This window comes from Vipera ursinii (assembly GCF_947247035.1).
Source record: "Vipera ursinii genome assembly, chromosome: 4".
Lineage (NCBI taxonomy): Eukaryota > Metazoa > Chordata > Lepidosauria > Squamata > Viperidae > Vipera > Vipera ursinii.
This window is the reverse complement of record NC_139514.1, coordinates 23,382,584-23,406,872: the sequence shown is the minus strand read 5'-3', so window position 1 is coordinate 23,406,872 and position 24,289 is coordinate 23,382,584. Positions and strand designations below refer to the sequence as shown.

Sequence of the window (24,289 nt, the reverse complement as noted above, 5' to 3'; positions counted from 1 at the left end):
TTTCGGATGGGAGAGAAAAGAAATGCGTTTAGTCCTATGACTGAAACCAGACAAATCGAATCTCACTCCGATCACAAAAAATGCACTTTTGACTTTAGCAGCAGGGTATTTCCAAGCCTTTAGCGACGGCTGTCGAAGGCGGAGCTGCCACAGCAGCAAGCAGCGGTCAACGCCAAAGTTGCATCACAATGAAACGGCGGCCGAGGTTTCTACACTTCCGAAGCTTGGAAACTACACTTCCTAGGATGCCGCGCGAGCGGCCTGCGCCGCTCACGTCTATAATGAGTGGGCGGTGCCGCACTTGACGCGGTGGCCGAATAGCGATCTGGAGGCGGAGCCAAAGCGGAGCGGGGGATGGGGGTGTCGGGACCGTCTTTCCCCTGCTGTGTCCCCTTTTCTCCGCTCGGCGCAGACGCCATGTTGGCTAGAAGGGAAGATGACAAGAGGCGGCTGCGGGAGTAGCGGCGGCGGCGGCAGGCGGTGAAAGGCTACCGAGGAGCCGAAACTGCGCTGAAGAAAGCCGTACCCAGCCCTTCTTCTTTCAACCGGCACTCTTGGCTGGCGAGAAGAAAAGGAGGAGCGGCTCCTCCGCCTCAGCTGCGGGGGGCTTCCGTTAACCGTCTGCTGCTGAGGGAGACCCCGGAGAAGGAGGAAGAGGAGGAGGAAGAAGCGGAGAAAGGGACTGGGGAGAAACGGACCGGCGGAGGCGATGAAAGCCGAGACCTGAAGGCGGAGGGGGCGGCGAGGACTGCTGCTGCGAGAGGCAGCTGCAGTTTAAATCCCCCCTTGAGCTGCTGCTGCTGCAGTTTGAGGGGGGAGGGTAACCTTTCTTTGTCCCTTCCTTTCCCTCTTTCCCGGCTTATTTTAATACATATATCTTAACGCAGCGTGGTAAATGCTGTAGGAAGCACAGCTTTGCGAGGGAGAGGGGAGACCACCCCCCCACCCCACTTTGACTTCACTGAGAATCCGACCAGAGCACCCACCCACCCACCCCAAGAACTTTGGCCTCAGGGAAAGAGGACGGTCGTTGCTTTACTTCGTTGAGTGCCTGTCGCTTTTTTTTTTCCTTTTTCTTCCCCCCCCCCTTCTTTTTAATGAGAAGGTGACTCGGATACAGAACTATCCTCTGAATCATCTTCGTCATTCATTATTGGTCTAGGCTGGAGAGGAAGAGCAAGAGAGGAAGAAAAGCGCTCCTACACAATTCATGTTGTTGTTGTTGTACGTTTTGGCCTGGTCTATCTGTGGCACAACTGGTGTTCGTGCTGCTGTTGACAAGAATCCGTTGCTGTCTCTAGTTTCCCTGTGGTTTTCTGATCCAGCCTTTTCAGACCAGTTGGATTCTTTGTCAGTTTTCTTGCTGCGGGTCAGGTGCTTTTTTACTGAAGGAAAGCAAAACGCACAGAACTTAACCAGGAACAAACCAAAGATTGGTTAGCTGGAAGATCTTTTACTGTACCTGTGTTGTCTTGGCTGGCTTTTACCATTTTTCCCCCCTTCTTTGTTTCTTGAAACTGACAACATAGTATCAAGATGTCTAGCAGCGTTCCCTCTGATATGGTAAGTTTGCATTTGACTTTATTTCCAGAAATACAAAGAACTGATTTCCAGAAAAAAGAAAGAAAAGGGTGTGTGTGTGTGTGTATTGGTTTGTGTTGCGGCAAGAAGTGTTTTTGTATATGGAAGGCCAGATTATTGTAAGTTTTTGTGGGTAGAATCTACTTAGTATTTATTAAGTTTACAGTTCACAGCCCTTTCTCCAGGAGTTCAAGATTGCTTACACAGGGTTTCCTCTTCGTTTTATTTTCATTTATTTTTACAACAAATAAATGATCTTGTGATATAGCTTGAGTTGTGAATGAGTAATTGGCCCAAACTTATCCAATTTCCTTTGGTGAGGGTGAACTTGATTTTGGATCTCCCCAGTTCTGTGCTACTCTGGTTCTTCCTATCATAACAGATCTGAAAGGAAGAAGCATGCTATTTTCAGTGTAGTAGTAGAAATAATCATCTGCTTTGGTTTATTATTTAACTTTTTATAAACATTTGAGATTTAACTTGAGCACAAGTATAAATGAAACAAAATTATGTTTCCATTAGGTTTATTTTATTTGAATTAATCAACATTTTGGTACTTTTTTCCTGTTACAGTTTTATTATTTGAATCCAATTACAGTATTAATAATTTCAAATGATCTAGAAGGCTACAATTTAATATAGTGTATTGGTTGCAACAAAACATTCTAGAAACTTTTCTTGAGCCATGTCTTTCAGAGTTAATATTAGAGGTTATGCTAATAAAGTGCTGAATTAATGATCAGAGTATATTTTAAAGTCTGGACAAAAGGAAGCAAAATCATATACTTTAGAGAGTACCACCTACAGGTATTCTTATGAATAAACATGTCTGTCTGAATTATTTCTAAACTTTGGTATATAATTAACTTGATTCATTTTTGGCACTAAATATTTTTGGTTTTCATATTTAAAGCATACGGTATTTTTTTTACTACTTGTGATTATGTTAAAAAATAAATGGCAATTGCTTTGGGATATTAGTATTCTGTATCTGCTATGTATACGCATACAGATCTCAGGTTTCAAAACTGCAGTTCATGCTTTGTAGGAGATTGTTTTGGGCTTCCCATAGCAGGAAAACAGTAATTTGTGACCACCACTATAATGAAGGTTGAACCATAGCTTCAAACTTCTGCTTAAAGTGGCTGAGCAAAGTATTAGAGAAAAAAGACAGAAAACAACGTTGATTTCACTTCAAATTGTTTTTATTTGATTTTCATTGTAACACTATGGCATCTTCTCTTTCATTATATTATACATTTTTTCTAAATGCTTCTTGAAAGTATGTGATGGTTTTGAAAAATACGCCCTATAATAAGATAATAAAATATATAGCAGTAAACTCTCAATGTTACCCATTTGGAATTTTTGACATTGCATTTTGCTGGAATTTAATTCTGAATGGACATCAATTATTTTATGAGAAGCACTATTTAGTAGGATAATTAAATCATATATAATGTCTTTCTATATAATGTCTTAATGTGTATAGAATGTAAAATGTGTTTTGTTTCAAACCTAAAGCACAGCCCGCATATTCTGGATATTTTGATGAACCATTATGGATTGGTTTCTGTTGGCAGAAACAAAACCTGGAATGTTTTTGTTCTGTTCTTCAGCTGAAACCAGTCCTACAGCAAACCCAGAGTGATTTTTGTAGGGTGGATAGGGCAGAGCTGGTGTTCACTTGCTTCTTTTTCCCCTCCTTCTGAAACAAGGATTACCTTGTGCCTCTCTTATTTTTTCCAGATGGCCTATGCACCCACTCCTGATTGGTCTTAGTTCCCATAGGCCCGCCTGCTCACCCTTATCCTTTCTGGTATCTTTTCCTCTCCTGCCCTCTCTCAGCTGCCATCACTAAGTAAAACCCTCAGCTTTGGCATTTCCCCCCACATTTCTTCCACTGAAACTCTTCAGCCTGGAACAAACAGCGCTTTACTTTGTATCTGGAACAAAACGGTCCTGCTTCATTCCATATCCAGACCAAAAACACATGTTTTATATTGGGTATAAGCCAGTCAAAATCAACTGTTCTGTACATGAAATTGTACATGTTTTTTTTCCATATTCCTAAGTGTTATAATTGAAATATGGAACTTAAAATGCTTCACTGTTAATGAACCTTTATTAAAATATATTAAATTATTCTGCTTCATTACCTTTTGCTCTGTTATATCTGAGTATGCAGGATGGGCTTTATATAAAGTAAATCATTGGCCATATATATATTTGCAACTATGTAGCAGTTTGCACATAACTGGTTCTTAAAATTACCAGTATAAAGCTATGGAATGCTTAGAAATTGTCCAGACATGATTTGGAATTAATATTCATTGCCTATTGTAATTTAAATTATTAAAAAAATAGGAAAAGTTCTTACTGAAACAATTGGTTCTTAAGTCGATTGCTTCAAGAATTGTATTTATTTGGGTCTAGTTTCTGTATTTCATTCTGTGGGACTTATACTCAAAAACGTATATTCAAAAATATTCTTATATTCTAAAACTATTTCTATAAAATGATATTGTTTTTCTTATATTAACTATGTTTGCTTAAAGAATACATTTTACAAATTAGCAATTGTACCTCTTTTTTAGTTTTCCAGGTCTGTATATGAGACGAACATTAATCTTGTTAGGAGCATTGGGTTAAAGTGTGGTATGTTAATGCCAACATACTAATAACCATGATATCATGGAACTGGAAGCTGTTGAAGATCTTGTAACCAGGGCAGTTAAGACTAGTAGCCCAACCCATCTTATAGGGCTGTTGTGTGTGTGTTTTGTAAAAAACTAGCAGCTGATTCTACCTACTCTAAAGTTACTACTCTACTACTACTACTCTAATTGGAGTAACATTTTGTCTTAACAAAATAGTGAGATGAGGGGGGTACCACTACTCACAAATGTCAATTAAATCTGAAAGCATTTCCAATTATTTAGTCTTTAACAATGCCATTATGTAAATGGTAACATAAATTGACACATGACACATAAATATAACAAAATGATGTACTTTTAAATGCTTTATCTAAATTTCTTCAGATGCAGTGGATTATTTTTATTTTGTATATTGTAATAATGTCTGGATGAAAATTGTGTCCATCTCATTCAAAGTTCAGTAAATAGGGATGAGGGATTATAGGTAGTTCTCAGTTTATGACAACAATTGGGACCCGAGCTATGTGGTAGTAAAATGTGGCATCATGTGCATTGCTTTGTGATGACACTTCTGGCAGTCCTGATTGCTGTCAATAAGGAAGGTTGTCACTACAACAACTTCTCTATTTCTGATTTCCTGCCAGCTTTACTGTTAGCTGTAGAAAGCAAGCAGGGAATGTCTGGAATTATGATCGTGTGACCATGGCTCACTGTGATGTTGTAATCATGAACCAAATATCCAGATTGTGACCATGGGGACACTATAATGGCCAGAATTCCAAGGACCACTTGTAACCATCATGTAATGGTTGCTGAACAAGTGGTCATTAAACGTGGATCACCTATAAATATTTTTTTCTTTATTATGAAACTACAGTAATTGATTTTGCACTAATACGTTTAAAATACCTTCATTATGTTGAAAACTTGATGTTTTCATGTGTCTGACTACTTCAACTACATAATCTAGCTGCTAAATATTTTAGTTAAAGGTATTAACACAATTGTTCTTCATCATTTCCTGATTAATATAATCAGGTTTTCTACACATTCCAGACAGGCCAAGCTTGTGTATAGTTGATGAAGGAAAATTGTTAAAGACTAAGGCCTAATATGTCTAATGGTTTGTTTCAGTTTTGTGTTAAAGGACCTTCATTATGGTACTTATGTACCAAGATAGCTACATTTTCTTTGCCTAAGTATATTTCCAGACACTAAAATAATATTGTCAACATTCCATGAAAAATAATAGTTTTCTTAAAATGTAAAAATATGTGGAACTAAAGAAATGTATTCTGTGAATAGAAATGCTGGCATCTTCATAACTGACTGAGAACATGATCAATTGCTATAGGGATATATGGTATATATACTGCTAAAAAAAATAAAGGGAGCACTTAAACAACACAATGTACTGTATTTAATAGTAGGATGTCTTATCTTGTGTTCCCTTTATTTTTTGAGCAGTATATTTTTTCTCATATTATCTAATGAATGAAACCCACGAGCATGGAATTTACAGTCTCTACATTATATTTGAAAATAAACAGAAATTGTATGTCAGACAACTTCAGCTAAAATATACATTAGTAAAGATATATCTAGATTTACTTCATAACACACACCTTAACTTTATAGAATCATTACTGGAGAAGAAGCAATGAAGGAAGTTTCTTTTAGTTAAGAGACAGTCATATGAAATATTTGTAATAGTGGCTCCTACACTTATGGATGAGCTTGAAATGTATTTTAGCAATCCAAACTACTTATGCTACTTTTTCATGAATTAATCTTCTGAGTTTATCTAAGGAGATAGAAATGTAATAAAAACTTTAGTAAAATGAAGTCTCTCTTGATTTGAATTTCATTTCTGGTGACCAAATAGATATGTCCCATGTTATTTTCTTGGCAAATACTGTTGTGGCATGGGATTTGTCTATTTGAGGGACCTCATCTCTGATTATATCTACCTGTCCCATTAGGTCTTGCAAAAGAGGCATACTTTTGTCAGGAAATATTATCTGGTGGAGCCGTGGATTACTCTTTTCTGTCATGGCACTCTCTCTTTGAAACAAGATCTCCCCAGAGATTAGATTGGATCCGATGCTACAGGTTTTTCATAAGACATGATTCTGTAGATATGTGGTAGAATTTGTAGAGTGTTAATTGATTGCTGTTGATTTCTTATATCTCGGTGTTGATTCTGCTGTATGTATTTAATGTGTTTTTTTACAGTATTGCTTTTTCTTTTATATAATTTTTAATTGTTATAAAATATGTATTTGAGATGGGTGGCCATATAAATTGAAATAATTGGATTAGTTGAAGTGATAGTAAAGTAATTCAGTGCAGTTAAATAATAGTTAAAGTTTTGATATATTTCACTGTTTACTAATTCTAGGTTTGAAATATTTTTGTAACTCATATTATGAATATAGCTAAAGTGTAAGGAAATGTATTCGAAAGTTAAGAAATTCTGTGAATTCAAACCAAGAATCCATTTAATTTCACAACATGTTTTGTGATGACCAAAGATATGCTTGTTACAGATTAGAAGTATCAGTTACATAGTGATATAACCCAGAACATTAATATTTCAACTCCTTTTAAGACTATAGTTGAAGCATCTAAGTCAGAGGTCCCTAACCTTTCAGACACCAGGGACTGATTCCCTGGAGAAAGGTTTTTCTACGGACCGGAGAGTGCATGGTTTTGTGTGCTGCCTGCATCCTGCAAATGGCCTTTGCTTGTTTGTGCGGACCAGTTGCTGGCATGCTGCGGACTGGTACTGGTCCACGGACTGGCGGTTGGGGACTCCTGATCTAAGTTACTCTGGATAATCTTGAGAAAAACAGCATGGCTGAATTTGATTAATTCCTGGATAAGAGATTCTCTAGACTTCATCCCACAGCTATAGGCTAGGTGAGAAGTTGCAAAAACAACCTGGAAGAAGCGAAAGCAAACAATTTTTGTAATAATCATTACAATATAGTAGTAGAAATAGTAATTTATTAAATGTATATGCTGCCCAACTCCCAGAAATCCTGGGCTATTTACAATTGTTAAAGCGTTTAATAAACAGAACAGCACCGAAAGCATAAGACAAAGGAACAAAATGGCAGAGGGGAACAAAAAGGAAGAAAGGGACATCAATCATCCTCTCCAGAGGACTAGAAAAGCCAGGTCTTTAAGGCCCCATAGTATCTGCCCTACTGGTTCAATCAGGCAGGATTGGTACACTCCAGGTTCCATTGATGAAGTAGGGTGGAAGCTGTTCAAATTTCAGGAGGAGCATCAACCCATGAGGCAGGTACTCCTACAGATAAGGCGCACTTCTAGGGTCTCAGTAAGTGGAATTGCTTCATCAACTGATATGTGAATTTCTTGTTTATCAATTTGAATAGTTACCCCAATTAAGAAAATATCCTTGTGACTCTTTGTGCCACACTCATTCAAGACCTGAGTCTTACCGTATTTTCCGGCATATAAGACGACCCGGCGTATAAGACGACCCCCCAACTTTTGAGAAGATTTTCAGGGGTTCAAAAGTCGTCTTATACGCTGGAAAATACGGTAATTTTCCATCTCTGTCATAATTGCTGTTGCTGTAAATTGTCGGAAACAAGTTTCTGTTCCTGTTTTTGTTGGCCAGACCCTAAATATGCTACTGTCAAAAATGTGATTAAGCCTCTGTAGTTACAGAACTGCTTCTGTTCCCTAAAATGAAATACCATGATTAAGAAAATAATTGGCAATGCAAGTAAATTAGAAGATTGATTTTTAAAAATAGACAGTAATGCTTATGATACTGTACTTATTGTATGCAGATGTTAGTTTGAACAGTGCCAATTGGTATTGGAAGAAGAAAATATCAACAGTGACATAATCAGATATTGCCTTGGACTCTTTGAGAATTTGCTTCAGCTATAGGGAGTTTCTGTTAACAGTGTGCTATTGAGAGATGTTCTACTAATGATTTAGCAAATTATGTCAAATATACTGAGGCATGAACATAGTCTTTCAATAGACATGTTTGTTTTTAGGGGTTCACCAATGGGAAAAATGTAACTATATCTGTTCCATCTTTGCTAGTTCTTGCCTGATATGTTAATAAGGAAGAAGCTTCTAAGTACCATTGTGACTTCTAAACACTAATGAATTTACATGGCAAATGTTATTTCGGCAAATAATTTCACTGAGACATACCCGCATAAAACAATTATCAACAAGCAGTTCAGGCTATCTTGTCTTTCAAACATATTTGAGCCTTCTGGAATCTTGCTGCTTTTGCATTTAAATTCTTCTAGGTTTTTGGTAGTAGCTATAGGGAAGTCTCTAACTTTGCAAAGGCATAGTCATGCCTGATTTTTTAATTTTGGGGTTAGTAGAAAACAAGCTGAACATAGATTAAATCTAAGGAAAACAAAGTTGCTGTTCATATTGATTTCCCAGAAACATCAGTTCTGGTATTAGCTCTAGGTGGTGTCATGCTCCCCAAAAGAGCAGGCCTGTGACATTGGAGCCTCCTGGAATTGTGATTTCTTTATGACTAGCAAGTAGAGGCCATAAATGGGGGTGGTGTGTGCAAGAAATGCTTAACTTTGGTTGGTATGTAGATATAGTTCTATCTGAATCTGGAGGTCTTGGCAACAATGGTTATGTCTATATTACAACTTGGTTGATGTGGAGTGTGCTTTACAAACTACAGTCGGTACAGAGTAGCTAGCAGACAAACACCCATCACTGTAGAATAATGCATGTTTTAGGGTTGCTGTTATTAATAGGTTTCTGGGTACAAATTGCTGGTTTTCACACATAAAGCTTTACTTGAAAAATGAAATGAAAAAGCAACTTTGGGACTTGGCATGGTGTGAGGCTACATTAGGGCTGACTTGTCCAGGATGAATATATTCATCTTATCTGGTCACCTGCAGAGGACTTCCTCAAAATTCCAACCCAGCAAACAAGTACTAAGGCATGCTTTAGCCAGAGGACGTTATTGCCTCAACATTCTGCTGTCCCCAAAAATTTGTTTGGTCCCTTTACTCTTGGCGTTCAGGGAAACACTTTTAAACATTCCTTTGTAAGTAGGTTTTTGATGCATGATACCTGATGGTGTTGAATGACAATCTTTTTCATATGTTAGTTGACCATTTATTGGTGGGATAGGACATTTGTCGTGACAGAATTTTTTTTGATTTTGTTTATACCATCCAATCCCTGTGATGTTGGCACTGTAAAAATTGTTATATAATATGGCACTTGTCATTGAATACAACATAATGTCTGCTGTGTTAGAACAGAGTGAAGTGCTACAGCTTAGTACATTGTAGAACACTTAACAAGAAATGATGTTCTATGTATTTTTAATGTAAACTGTGAGTATTGCTGTTACAGAAGTGAAGTATTGCTGCTGTTCCGAGTTATATTTTTTAAAGAAGTCTGGTGACTGCATATGTAACTTTGCAGCTGACCAGGAATGCAAGTAAAAAATAAGGTCAAGGAGACTGGGTAGGAAAAAATGTTGTAAAACAAGTTCTACTCTGTCTGAGAAGAGTTACATTGTTGTGAGACTGGTATACATAGCTTAGTAGTTGACAGAAATCACAGTCTTACTTCTTGTGTCACCACTCTTCCTCCCTGCTTCCCAGTATTAAGAGTAATTTGGGAGGAAAATAGAAAATATAAGAAATAGTTTTAGCAGAATGAGATAGGTGAATATATACATATTTTTGAGGAAACATTATAGTACTGTGTTAAAATACTAGCATAAAAGAACCATTATTTATTGATTTGATTTGTATACCCATCTCACCTGAGTGAATCTAGGAGGTTCACAGTTAAAAACAACTAAACTAAATATACAGACATAAAATCCATTAATAAACCATATTATAACAAAAACTAACCACAATCAGCAACAAAGCCCATCATTACATCACATTCAACATTTTCACAATAAAATGTTCGTAATAAAAAGTCTACTTCTGGAGGAGAGCACAGTGGTCTTCAGGGCCTTCCTAAAGCCCATCGGGGTCAAAATTTGGGGGTAATGATACTTTAAAAGGTACACACCTGAAAAAGTTCTCTTCCTGGATCCCTCCAGATGACATTCTTTGGAGGGTAGGATCTTTAATACGGCTTTCCTGCTACACCTGATGTGATGGGAAGATGTAACTGGGAAAAAGGCAGTCCCTCAGATTACCTGGTCCCATGCCATGTAACATATAGGTCATTTCTGGGATCTTGAATTGAACCTGGAAGCACACTAGCTGTCAGTGCAGCTCCCGGAGGGGTCCAGGGGTCACATTCCTGGACCAGGAATGAGTGCAACCATTCAAGACATTTTGCAAAGGCCCTCCTGGCCACAGCTGCCACTGCTCTTTAAATAGGAGTCGTGAGTCCAGGAAAACCTCAGTTTGTACACTGGGTCTGCTTGGGACAATGCCGCTCCACAAGGAGACATGGCTTTAAAACAACTTTCTAAGCCTAGTGCTTTCACAGAGATCCATTAGTAATTTGATTTTGTTATCTCATAAAGTTTTTTTAAAGGACAATAACATGCAAATGCAAAAATATTTTATCAACAAAATCTTTGCTGCTGCTGCTGCTGCTGCTGGGCTGTCCTGGGCCATGCCCCACAGCTGCCTCCCAAGCCAGCCGAGGTGCTTGTGCTGGCCACGCCCACCCCCAGCAGCAACAGCAGAATCCTCCCCCGAGGATGGAGCGCTCTGCCACCGCGGCTTCCCAAGCCAGCTGACACGCATGAAAAATCCTGGGTAGCAGGCGGAGGTGGAGCTTGGGAGACAGCGTCAGGGCACAGCCCAGGCTGGCCCAGCAGCAGCAACAACAGCAGAATCACCCCAGGACAGCCCCACCAGCGCCGGCTGCACGCTATTTAAACCTAAGCACCTAAACGGAGCCTCAGGCTGGTGAGGAGGTGGAGGCTCCAGGCGGGGATGGCGGCCGCCACGGGGCAGGCTAGGCGACGAGCTGAGCACTCCACTCCCACTGCTTCCCCCTCAGAGCTGCAAGCGCGAAGCAGTCTTCTTTAAACCTGCTGAGGCTCCAGTCTAGACACTTAAGAGTTAAATAGTGTGCAGCTGGCAAGGGCAAGGCCGTCCTGCGGGGATTCTGGTGTTGCTCGTGGCAGCAATGGCACCAGCGTGATGCGCCACATGGCATCCTGCCGCAAGCAGCCACAGAAGAAGTGAGACAGTGGCGTGACAGGTGTTAGAGGGCATGTGAGGCCTGGCTGCGGCAGTCCTGTGGTAAGTGGGTGCAAGGCGCGTGGGGCAGCTTTGCCCCACCTGCCTCACTTCATGGCAGCGGCAGCGGGCTCCTAGTGGATGGGGCTGTTGGTGCTGCCACCGCGAGGTGAGACAGGTGTCAGGAAAACAATAAGACACCCCCTGAAAATAAGACTTAGTGCGTCTTTTGGAAGAAAAAAAATATAAGACTGGGTCTTATTTTCGGGAAAACATATGTGCAAATTACACTAATCCATAAAACTTAATTAGTAAAAATGCTGCAGCTTGTCACCTGGGAGGTACAGCTAGTAAAACATCCATTCAGTTTGTTTAGAGATAAGCATTTTTGTTCCAGAGATGGCCAGAACAAATCCTAAAATAAGCCATTGTTACACACGGTGGTTACATCTCAATGCTTGTAGCTTGCTTACTGCTGGTATGTTTCAACAACGTATTTACTGTAAATAAATAATCAAGGACTGTTTGCTTATGGTTTAGCATGATTGTAAGCTGTTTTTATGTATCTGATGTGTCTGTAAAAGATACTAAAAATATTACATTTCTCCAAGTTTCCTTTTACTTAAAACATTTCCCCCCCCCGAAAACTAACAAAAATGTAACATTTCTGATTGAAGACAACATAAAATCTGAACTAAAAGAATTCAAAGAAAAATAATATATAAATAATATATAGAAATAAGATTGATATTTCTTCCTTTTGGTAAGATTTAAGTTTGTGCATGGCCTTATGACCTGTCTCTTTTTTTCTATAAACCTGTTGCCATACTATCTTCCTGACATTCTCTTACCCAATCTATTTGAACATGTTCCTGATAATTCATGAATCCACCCCAATATGTGCAAGAATTTGCTAAGTTTTTGTTGATAAATATTTTTGCATTTTATTGTCCTTTAAAAAATGGTATGAGATAACAAAATAAAATTACTAATGGATCTCTGTGAAAACACTAGGTTTAGAAAGTTCTTTTAAAGCAATGTTTCCTTTCTAAACTCATATTTGATTCCTAAGGTATTATTGTCCAAAGTAAGTAAGTGCACATTATACTGTTGAAAGGAAAGTATTTCTTTTCTGCTGTACCCTATTTATTTTTTAAAAAATATTTGTTTTTCAGAAAGTTTTCAGTTTTGAGAATGAATTTGAAAAGATAAGTAAAGAGCTGTTAATAATTAAACAGTCAGAAAAATAAATTCTGTTCACAGAATAGTTGTTGGAATCTATGCCTTATATATCTTAAATAGAAATCTATTTAAATTTTCCAGAACCATTATTTTTGATGGAGCGAGTGGACCTCCTTTTGGAGATTTATCTGTCTCTGAAGTTGCTTGCTTTCTGGAAAAAGCTGAGATTTTCTACAGGGCTTTTGGGGTTCTGTGCACTATGTTTGGGGGTTTTATTAATTTGAAGTTTATGTTTTATATATTATTATATATTTTGTATAATGAAATATCTCCTCTTCCTTTTAGTCCTTTAGTCTCATCTGCAGATCTGGACAGTTTAGATATTCCTCTTGTTTCTTTTCCATCTTGTCTTCAGGTCTGGTTTTCATGCATTTGTCTGGGATGGTATAAGGACTCCTGCCTTGGGCAGCAGGGTGTTGGACTAAAAGACTTTCAAGGTCCCTATGATTCTATAAACTATAAAATCATAAACCATAAAATACAAAACTCAGAACCTGGCACCGCAAACATCCCTTTTGGAGCCTCACAACCAGATCATTCTAATCCAGTGCCTGGGTAAAAAGCCAGATCTTGATGGCCTTCCCAAAGGCTAAAAGGATGGGGTCTGCCAAATCCTGGGAGAGTTCCATAAGACAGAGGCAGATACAGGAAAAGCATGCTTATGAGGTCCGATTAGATGGAAGAGATTTCAGGGAAGTGACCCTGCCTTAGCCAAACTGGTAGTCTGGACAGATACTCTCAAGAAGAGTAACCTAGTCACATCCTATATAGGGCTTGGCTTTAAAGATGAAAACCAGCACCTTGAATTGCACCAAAGGAAACTGGGAGCCAGTATAGCTCACAAGTATAACAAAAATGAACCTTGGAACACTCAAAACTGCTATGTTCTGGCCCAGTTTCTCTGTGGCCTTTAGTGGTGCACTGCGCTAATTTAAACAAGGGTCAGAGGCATGACTGGCTGTGAGCAAGACCAATATTAAGAATAGCATGTTTCCCAAATTTTGTCATATTTTGCTACAATTCAAGCCCTACTGGATGAGTATTACACTAGATAGAATCTTACATATTTTGAGGCTAGCATGTTGAGGAGAATACACTACAGGAAAATACAAGATTTGTCATTTCTGATTATCACTATTAATCCCATAACTTGTGGAACCATCTCACCCTGATGGGACTGGCCCGCCCCACCCACGCCGGCAGCGGGGGCATACTGTGGATCCCATCAGCCAAGAAATTTTAGCTGCCGGATTCCAGGAGAAGAGCCTTCTCTGCTGTGGTTCCTGCTCTCTGGAACATCTTACCTTCTCAGGTGAGATTGGCTCCCACCCTCCTGACATTTTGTAAGAGCCTTAAGACCTGGCTCTGCCAGATGACTTCGGAACCCAATGGGGGAGCTTCCTACTGGAGATGGATGATTAATTAAATTCAACCCCATCTCCCCCCTGTGTGGCTAGCTCCCTTCTTTGCCATCTTGTATCCATGATTTTATCTGTTAATGTTTTTATCCTTTGTGGATTTTTATGATGGAAGATTTTAATATTTTTCAATGTTATAGTAAGCCGCCCACAGTCATTAGATATGTGATGAGTGGCAGATAAATTTTATAACTAAATAAAACTCTGTAGTAACCAACAATTGTGCTCTGTTTGTATTATTAGTTGTTTTTCATGTGGTATAGGTAGTCCTTGACTTACAGCCATAATGGAGGCTGCCCATTATGCTTGCAAATCATGATGGTTGTTAAGCAAGATGCCCATGTGTTTACTGCACTTAATGACCGTGATCCTTGTTCTCTCTGTTGTGGAGCACAGGGTGCCTCAGATGGCAGAGAGTCTGAGAGGCCTAACAGCCCCTCCCCGGTCCACACTGTAGCATCACTCCAGTCCAGCTCAGCGTAGCCTGCCCTCAGCCTCCAGTTTCTCCCAAACTCCCCCACCCCTTGAGGTACCCCATACTCCTCTTCTGTCCCACTTGGGTTCCCACAGGCTTTTGATCTGCTTTTCCATCCCACTCGATTCCTGCAGACCTTGGACCTATTTCCAAGCCCGCTGGATCCCATCCCCTCCTCACGGTTTGGTCATTTTCAATTGATCTTCAGGAAGCAGTTGTTCCACCTCTCAGCCTCCCTATAGAGTGGACGATAAGTGGTACTGCCCTGGAAGTGTGTGCAATTTTTGGGAGTGGCTGCAATGAAAAGTGGCAGCCCCACCACAGTGCCTGCTTTCAGAACAGTGCCACATGGCCTCCACTGGTATAGGGAGGCAGTGCATCAGAATAGTTTGCTCTCCTTCCCAAACATGAGGTCTGGTGCTCTGGAGATCCCATTCAGGAAGTAGCATTAGTTGCTCAGGCCCTCAGTCTCTATATAGTGGGGACTGTGTGGCACCGCTCTGGAAATGTTCCATTCTCATGCTTGTACACATCAAAAATAGTGCGCTCATGCCAGCAGTTTAGGACTGGGAGTTGCAGGAGCACTACACAGATAATTTACATTGGTCTTTTGAAATCTCTTTCTCTCCAATCTCCCTTATTCTGCCCTGACTTTTTCCTGCTGCAAGTGTGGTTACATTGCCCTTGATGTGTAAAAAAGCAAACACTCTCTTGAAATATCTTTCTCTGCAATTTCTCTCTGCTTTGTGAGGACAGGGGAAGAAAAAATGTAAGCAATTTCTGTAGGGAATCTCTCCTATGCCTGACCCTTCCTTGCTGGCAGTGGGAAAGAAGCAGGCAAAGGAAAGATTACATATAGAACAGCTCTGCACCCCCAAACAGAATGGAGAGATTGGAGATAAAGGGATTTCAAGAGAATAAGCTGTTTGGCTTGTTCATGACTCCCAGTCGAGGGTTGCAGCACGATTATATTGCTTTCAATGTATACAGAACAGTAAGCAGGCACTTGAGCATTCCAAAGGATGGGGAGTGATTAATAGGCAATCAAAAGCAAAAGGTATGAAATTAAGTTGCCTCTTTCTGACTGGAAAGCTCTGTCACAGTCAAAGATTTCCCACTTAATTACTATTTTGCTTAGTGACAAAGTTTCTGGTCTCAATTAGGATTGTTAAGTGAGGACTGTCTATATTTATTATATCTGAGCTTTAGCCTGGATTATGTATCCGATTATTGGATCTTATCCAATTAGATTATTATTGGAGAGCATATAAATTTGATTGTATACCACTTCTTAGTGTAAATGGAAGAACATTTAACTAAATTTGTTAATCTAATGACTACTGAGTTGTGATATACTGTCTTGCTATTTATGCATTTATATAGCATTGCATTGGGTTTTACCTCTATTCCCAGAATATTAAATTAACATGATAGTGACTGCTTTCATTTCAACATATTTTGATGCAATGGCAATGAGAATATAAGCCCTATGTTCCCTTCCTTAACTGTTGAAAGTATATCCTCAAATACTTATTTTATATACCGTATATACTTGAGTATAAGCCGACTCGAGTATAAGCCGAGACCCCTAATTTTACCCCCCAAAACTGAAAAAAGTTCTTGACTCAAGTATAAGCCGAGGCTGGGATCCGCCGAGTGGCTTTCAGCACTGGAGAAAATGCAAAATCGCTCGAGACCAAACTCAAAGGAATCAGCTGCCGGTGGGAGCGAGGCGATCCGTGCGGTCCCGTGACAGCCAGTCGGGCAAGCAACGCGAAGAGCGGCAGGGCTTTATTTTTGCACTGTGGAGCTCCCCCTCCCCCTCCTCCCAAACTCCCCCTCTCTCCCCCTTCCCCCCACTTCCCAGAGCTGAATACAGGGTATTAACCGGCGGCGGAGGCTTGCAGAACGGCGGATCGAGCCTCTGTTGCCGGCGGCTGGATCCGCGCTCCGCAAGCCTCTGCCGCCGGCGGAGGCTGGATCCGTGCTCCACAAGCATCTGCTGCCGGCTGGATCCGCGCTCCGCAAGCCTCTGCCGCTGGCAGAGGCTGGATCCGTGCTCCACAAGCCTCTGCCGCCAGCTGGATCCGCGCCCCGCAAGCCTCTACCGCCGGCTGGATCCGCGCCCTGCCGCCGGCAGAGGCTTGCGGAGCGCGGATCCAGTGGGGGGGAAAAGCCCTTTACCAGGATTTGCCTGCATGCCGGCGGAGGCTGGATCCGTGCTCCACAAGCCTCTGCCGCCGGCTGGATCCGTGCCCTGCCGCCGGCAGAGGCTTGCGGAGCGCGGATCCAGTGGGGGGGAAAAGCCCTTTAGCAGGATTTGCCTGCATGCCGGCGGAGGCTGGATCCGTGCTCCACAAGCCTCTGCCGCCGGCTGGATCCGCGCCCTGCCGCCGGCAGAGGCTTGCGGAGCGCGGATCCAGTGGGGGGAAAAAGCCATTTAGCAGGATTTGCCTGCATGTCTCAAGTGCGCGCCTCCCCAAACCTCCCCAAATGTCGGCAGGTCTCCGGACCTCCGCGCCCTGCCTGCCTGCTTCTTTCCGCAGCGGAAGGAAGCAGGCAGGCAGGGCGCGGAGGTCCGGAGACCTGCCAACGTTTGGGGAGGTTTGGGGAGGTGCGCGCGCACCTCCCCAAACCTCCCCAAACTTCGGCAGGTCTCCGGACGGCGGTGGCTTGGGAGAGGTGCGCACGATCCCGGAAGCACCAAAGCCTCGGCCGCGCACAAGTCCTCGGTAAGTTTTTTTTGTTGACTGGAGTATAAGCCGAAGTCCAAACACAAAAATGAATATAAATGAACAATGAAAACAATACAATGAAACTTTGAGAAAGATGAATTTATTATAAAGTGCAACTAACAGGTTCTACACAGATTCCCTGGGCTCTGTCTGCATCTCCCCAAAGTAGGGACATTTCACAGTTTGGAAATCCTGGTGCAGAGACTGATTCCTATGAGGAGAAGAAAAAATGAGTTTTTGTATAAAATAGACTTGGCCAGTAGAGAAGAGAGTGATGGTGGTATGAAGTATTACCAGTAAGGTTTGAGGAATCATGTATCAATATTTCTTATCCTTATCAAGATAAAGTAGCTAGGTATTCAGTTTTTCAAAAATACTGATTTTTGATCCACTTAGTTTGGATGCAGCTAGAACTACAAATCATTAGGTTTGATTGGGTTAGTGTATGGCTAAGCTGAGTAAAGGTAACCCTGTCAGTTGTGTCTGATCTTAGGGCACAGTGCTCATTTCTGTTTCTTGGCTGAGGGAGCCAGCGTTATCCGAAGACAATTTCCATGGCCATATGGCCAGCATGGCTATACGCCAAAGGCACAAAGAATGCTGTTACCTATTAATCAACTTGCATTTGCATGCTTTTGAACTGTTAGGTGGGCAGGAGCTGGGGCAGGTAACAAGAGCTCACCCCGTTGCATGGAGCTCTGGTCTCGAACCCAGTCTGCCAACTCTCCAGCTGACAAGCTCAGTGTCTTTAACCGCTGAGCCACCATGCCCCCTCGGACTAAGCTAAGTATCCTTGCAAATAATTGTATGGGAAGGGAGAGGGCAATGTTTTATTTGATTGAATGCCTCAGTTTGATAATACTTTTAGTTCTCTCTCTCTCTTTCATAAGGGGACATCAGTAACTAATTCCACAGAGTAAAAAAAGTGTTAATTTTTCTTAGAAAAACCTTGTTCTTAACTTTCCTCCTTTTTATTTTTGGATAGTTATTTCAGACAGCATTTTAGAAAGCATAACTTTAGCAGTGCTTGTAGTTCTATCATAACAATTGCATTCCTCTGATCTTAGTTTTACCCTTTATAAGGTGTAATTGCATTCCTAGTACATGTTTATTATCATAGTTTAATTGGCTTTGCTCAGTTATATAGTTATGTTTAAATGCTAATTTCAAAATTAGCATCCCTCAAGGATTAATTTTGTTTTTTCTGTCCAGAAGTGGTTGTTCAGTAACTGTTTTATGATGATTGGTTCCAAATACATAGCTCGCTATTCTGTCTGAGAAAGTTCGGTTTGGTGTAGACGATGGAACACTCGGTCTCAATATGGATGCCCAGGATTAAGGGTCCTGAATGACATTATTGGCCTTGTAACTACCTGACTAAATTATATTGTGTTCATTTAAAGCTTTGATATTTGCTAATTAGCAATAAAACAATTCTGCATGTTTGTTGCAAAACAGAGATTGATTGTCCCAGTGAATTAACTATGTTTAAAGGTGTTTGTTTTTGTGATGCAGTAGTTAATGAATCATGCATGGAAGGGAAGAAGGTTACAGTGCTTTATGCACAGCTGTGAAAAAGCTGTGTCAAAGATCATTATTACAGTATTATTCCAGGGAATTGATCAACTCAGTCTTTTATCTTAAACATACATATGTTTGAATGTTTACAAAACTATTGAGAGAACTTCTTTGTTTTTTGTTTCATTCATGTCTAAGCTACTATTTCTGTTGAAGTAGAATCAGCTCCTTCAGACATGCACAGTAATGAGGGAAACCGTACTTTCACTCAGCAGACTCTTTTCTTGTGATAACACTATTTGAAAGTAATAAAATTTTATTAACAGGTTACTGCTTGTTATAAATGCTACTCACCAATGCCTTGCACTGTGCATAAATGTTCATGTGAATTCAAGCAATATCTAAAAATGGGTCTTTAGAGATTGATAGGGGTCTGAGGAGTGGTAAAAAATAGTCTGATAGTGACAAGCAGAGAGAGAGAATGATAACAGTAGAAGTCCAGTTGCTTTTGGGGAAAGATGGTTTGGTATCTTACAGCAAGTTCCTTTATGCTCATTCTGGTACTAGGTCACCAGAGTCTCAGTGGACCAGGTTTCCGGTTGTTGTTTGTTGGTGTAATGGAACGTGTGGATGAAGTTGGGGAATGACGGAAAGAGATGCTGTCTAGGAAACAATCTGCAAGAGAAGCAGGAACCCCCAATGGCCTAACAGTCAGAGAAAGAACTTAGGAAGGATTTGCCCTATCTAGCAGTTAAAAATGGTGGCGGCACATTTATACTTTCAGACTTGTAAAATTTGGTTAATGTTTATTGTACTTACAATAATATACAATTACTTCATCTAGTCATCTTTCCTGTATAGTTTACCTGGGAGGGTTGACAGTTGCCTATAAGAAGTCCTCCTTCATGCACAACTCATGGATGAGAGGCAAACCTCATGTGTACCACTGAGATCTGGGCGGGTCCTGCTCTCAAAGTAACGCCCATTGGGATATAGGTGTGATTGCTTTATATTGCTATTGGATTGCTCTGGAGTTTTGTAGTCTGATCATTCTGGGAAATTTCAGTCCACCTTCTCTTGGAAATAGGGCTGAAGCAGCTTAGGAGTTTATCTCATAACCACCAAAGATCTGGCTGAGTCGTTGAAGGCCCAATAGACACAGGTGGTCAAATATTCTGGATTTTTTTTAGAGGCAGATGAGACATGATCTGAAGGTGAGGGATATCAACCCTTATCCTTGTAACACCCATATCATTTTGGATATAGAAGTGTGCCTCTGGTCCCAGAGTAGATACTGTAATGCCAGGAATGAATAACAAAATATTGGCAGTATGAGAGAAACAGAATGAACTGAATGGCAAAATATCTTTTCAACCACCTGAAGTCTACATGTGGTTCTCTTAAGTCCTGTGTTTTGTACTTCTTAGAGCAGGCATGTCAAACTGCCGGCCTGCAGGCTGGATGCATCACACCAAAACTGCGCCCACCCCATTGCCGGCAATGGGGGAAAAGTCCCAATACGTTGCGTGATGTCACGAGTTTAACATGCCTGCCTTACAGCCTCCTGAAATTGTTCTGTCCTGGCAGGTAATCTATAAATAAGGTAAGATTTCTCACTGATTTTCAATGACCAAAAAACTCAAAAAGTCTATGCAGATGATTGGTTTAACATATTGAAAAAGGAACTTTCAAAATGAAAAAAATAAACCATTTTTTCCGAATACCACATCTTCGCACATGTACAGTATGATGACGTTGTATCACTTCCTTAAACACCATGATCCTTGACTGCTCAATATTTTTTAAAAGAAATTGTATCACCTATCTCCTGTTTATAACACAGTCCTTTCAGCGGTTTCAAGAAAGTTCCACAACCATTTGTATTCTGATTCAGGTGACCCTGATGGAACAGATAAACCTCCAAGGGGCCTCATAACTCTCAGAGAGAGAATGCCTACCTTAAAAATGCTAACAACCAGATGACTGCAAGGAATGTAAATCCTTCCATTCCCCAGCATTCTGTCAGAAATGAGGATGCTTCTTGGATGAGAGGTCTTCAAGAAAAAACAATGAAAGTCAGTTGCCCTTTGAAAAAGGACCTTCGGGGCAACCATGATCTGGATGACTGAGAATCTCCATAGACATTGTGCCCCTGTATCTTACTAAATACCGGTAACTGAATTCAAGGTTAGGTATAGAATATAGAAGACACACAAAATTATTTTGCTGACTTTGGTTGGAATTAATTATGCAACAGCATGCTTGTGTAATTAACAGAAAACTTTCGATTTTATGTTTAAGAATAAACATATATTCTTAACCACAGATAATAACACTGCAGCCAAAAACTAGAGCTAAGAATTTTTTTTAAAACCAGGACTTCGAATTGGCAATTTGAATTTGAATTGAATTATCATGTTTATGCTTTAGTAGAAAAGATGTCAGCATATATTGTAAATTGCCATACTTTATACTTGCATGGCAACGACTATTGATTAAATACAGTAAAGTACACATAGGATTATGAATTTAAGTAAACAAGATGCTAGTTAACAAGCAGCCAACTGCCTGGAAGATTTTGCTCCTAGCTTGAGTAGTGCTCAGATTGCTTCCCAGAACAACATAAATAATTAGCTAATATTTTGACTTCACTAAAATCTAATTCTCATTTCAACATGAAAATGTTTGCATTTTTTTTAGTATAATACTGTGTCTATATCTTCTTGGAATATAGCCAGTATAATTTAGGTTACTTAGATTCAGATTTAGATTATGAGATTTGGGCATTCCAAATATTTCAAAAGAAAATTAGAAATGTGTCTGCTATGCAAAAGCACATTCTGTAGGACTGTAGACTGCCTCTATCTTTCCCTCACTCCTTCCCAATATCTTGCATTTGAACGTTTAACACGATATCTGAAGCTAGGAATGTCTTCTACTTTATTGTAAAATTTATCTTTTTAAACTTATGATTACTTTTCGCTACTTTCTTACAAAATCTATTACTGTCTTTATGTTGGAGGGATTATATGTTAGTCAGTAAAAGCCAGAATGATTTCATGAACAGAGGGGAAAACTAATTTCCCACACAAATGCATTTCCAGTAGTGGCAACCAACCACCTTTTTTGTGGTTGGCAGCATAGGTTCCTGTCACTTAAAGGTGTTAAGTCATAACATGATGCTGCTATACTTATTTATATCATACATGCATACCTGTTTTTTATTCTGAAGTATTCAAAATGGCACATTTTATAGTTATAAGAACAGTTCCATTTGATTGGTTGGGCTGAGAAATAGTAACTGGCTCAAAATCAGTGAGCTTTGTAAATGAGGTGGGACTTAAACGTGGTCTCATTCAAGCCTAGCACTTTACTATATCCCAATTTATAGTACGTGCCTTCTGTTTAGTGCAGTAGTCTCCCCAATTAATTCTTGGGCTTTTCTTCAAAATTATTTTGATAGATAAAGTGAGCAAACCAGAAACCTGGGGGAGGATGTCATTTGAAATGAGGTTATAAGGTAAAAGTCTAGATAATGCAACCATAAAAATCCAAATAGATCTTTCTACTACATGATATTTGTACAATATAAGTTTATGTTATTAAAAATAATTCTTATAAGTAGTAATTGGTATAAATGGCAAGACTGAAGTGTATGAAAAAAAATCTTTGGTTTTAGTGTAATGCATTGTTTGACCCTGTCATTGTAGTTGTTAAGCCATATTATATAGTTTAGTACAGTGATGGTGGATCTTTTATAGACTGAGTGCCCCAAAACTGCCTTGCCCCTCCCAGTAGCGCCATGGTGGCCATGCTGTCTGCCTGCGCCCAGCAGCAGCATCTGCGCACGATGCGGGGCGAGGCTGGAATCTTGTCCCCGCTGTCTGGCTGCCATGTCCTTGGCTGCGCTGCTCCGTGTGGAGCGCACCCGGGGGTGACTGTCCTCCGGGGAGGCTGCTGGTGAGGAGGGGATCGGGGGGGAGGCGGGGCTGGGGTGACGGCACGGGTGCCCACAGAGAGGGCTCTGAGTGCCGCCTCTGGCACGTGTTCCATAGGTTCACCACCATTGGTTTAGTATGTTGCACAGACTCAGCTAATTTTCATTTAGACAGTAACTGTCATTAAACCTAACCTGTGATCTTGTCTTCCCTGTATTTTTTCTTAATTTCATTGTTCCTCTGTGAATACACTGTGCCTATGACAGTAACTGTCTGCTTACAAAGGCTCGGGAAGTATATTTTCCCAGGGTGTATAGATTAAAATGAACTGGCTAAACAAAATAATGATGCAATACAGTACATTTGTAAAAAGATATATCCTAGTATTGCGAGTTTTTTTTATAAAAGAAATGTGGCAGTAGCAAAAGAATGGGTTAACTAGAATAATATTTGACCTTTTGGATGATGTGCTAGGTTGGGGATTATGGTGGTTTTGCTCCTTCTTCAGGAATAATTTCACTTGGCCATCATGAGGGGAAAAAGTTCAGCTTGGTGGCCAGTCCTCTCAGTGTTTTTTTTTTAAACATCTGTATGATTAAAGTACTAGAAGAGGTAATCTGTTATTTCAAGGTAGGGTATTGTCTCTCTGCAAATGATACACAATTGTACAGCAGCATTCCAGGCCCATTTCTTAGCTTAATAAAAATTCCATAGAAGAAAATATTCTGTATGTTTAAAGACACAGAATTATTTTATGAAAATAATTGATTAATGTAAAAATACATTTTACTGTGACAAATTCCTATTAATCCTAATAATCAAAGGTGTTCGTTTGGATAAGGAAGAGGAATCCCTTGATTTTGAAAAATGACAGATTGGCTTTATTTTTTCCTGATCTAGAAGAATTGTTTAGTTTATTTGTTTAGCACCATTTTATATAGCTTGCAGTCTATTGACAATTCTAATTGCATGGAATATTATATCAGGGGCTCTCATCATTTTTTAAGATTTACAACCTTATATATTTAAACAAACATATTGTGCTTCTAATAACAATTTATAACTTTTAAGTTTTCCACTTAGACAAAACCTGTGAAATGAGATTTAGCTATAAAGATAAGGGAAGTTACTGAATAATTTGGATATAAAAATCTGTAAATATTTCAGCTACACATTTAGAGCTTTAGTTTTAATCCTCAGTGCCTTCAGAACCAAGTAGCAGGTTGATGGAAGGCTTTCTCAGGATCTTGGAGGAAATAGTTGTAGTTAACCAGACCAGGTCGGGTGTCCTGGAACCCAGTGATTTAAAATATTTTTATTCACCTCAACCTGCCTGTATTTAAGAATGAAATATTTTTTTCCATTTGTTCTTTTTTGAGGGCTGTTAAATTGATTAATAAAAAAATCAGTCTTCTACAATAGCTCTATGTCAGCTCTTTTGTTACAAATTTTGGAAATTTAAACTAATTCAAAGTAGAGAGTTGTTCCCTGATCATATTTCTCAGGCTTAAACC

At 40.0% G+C, this 24,289-nt stretch overlaps 1 protein-coding gene across 1 annotated transcript in view; it reads left to right on the top strand.

Annotated features, from left to right (window-relative positions):
• The first annotated feature begins 320 nt into the window (after positions 1-320).
• The window catches only part of UBL3 (ubiquitin like 3), a 37,547-nt gene continuing 13,578 nt past the window's right edge, over positions 321-24,289 (top strand). The window contains exon 1 of the mRNA XM_083362022.1: positions 321-1,563. Coding sequence (XP_083218148.1) covers positions 1,537-1,563 — 27 coding nt within the window. The 5' untranslated portion in view covers positions 321-1,536. The remainder of the gene's footprint in view (positions 1,564-24,289) is intronic.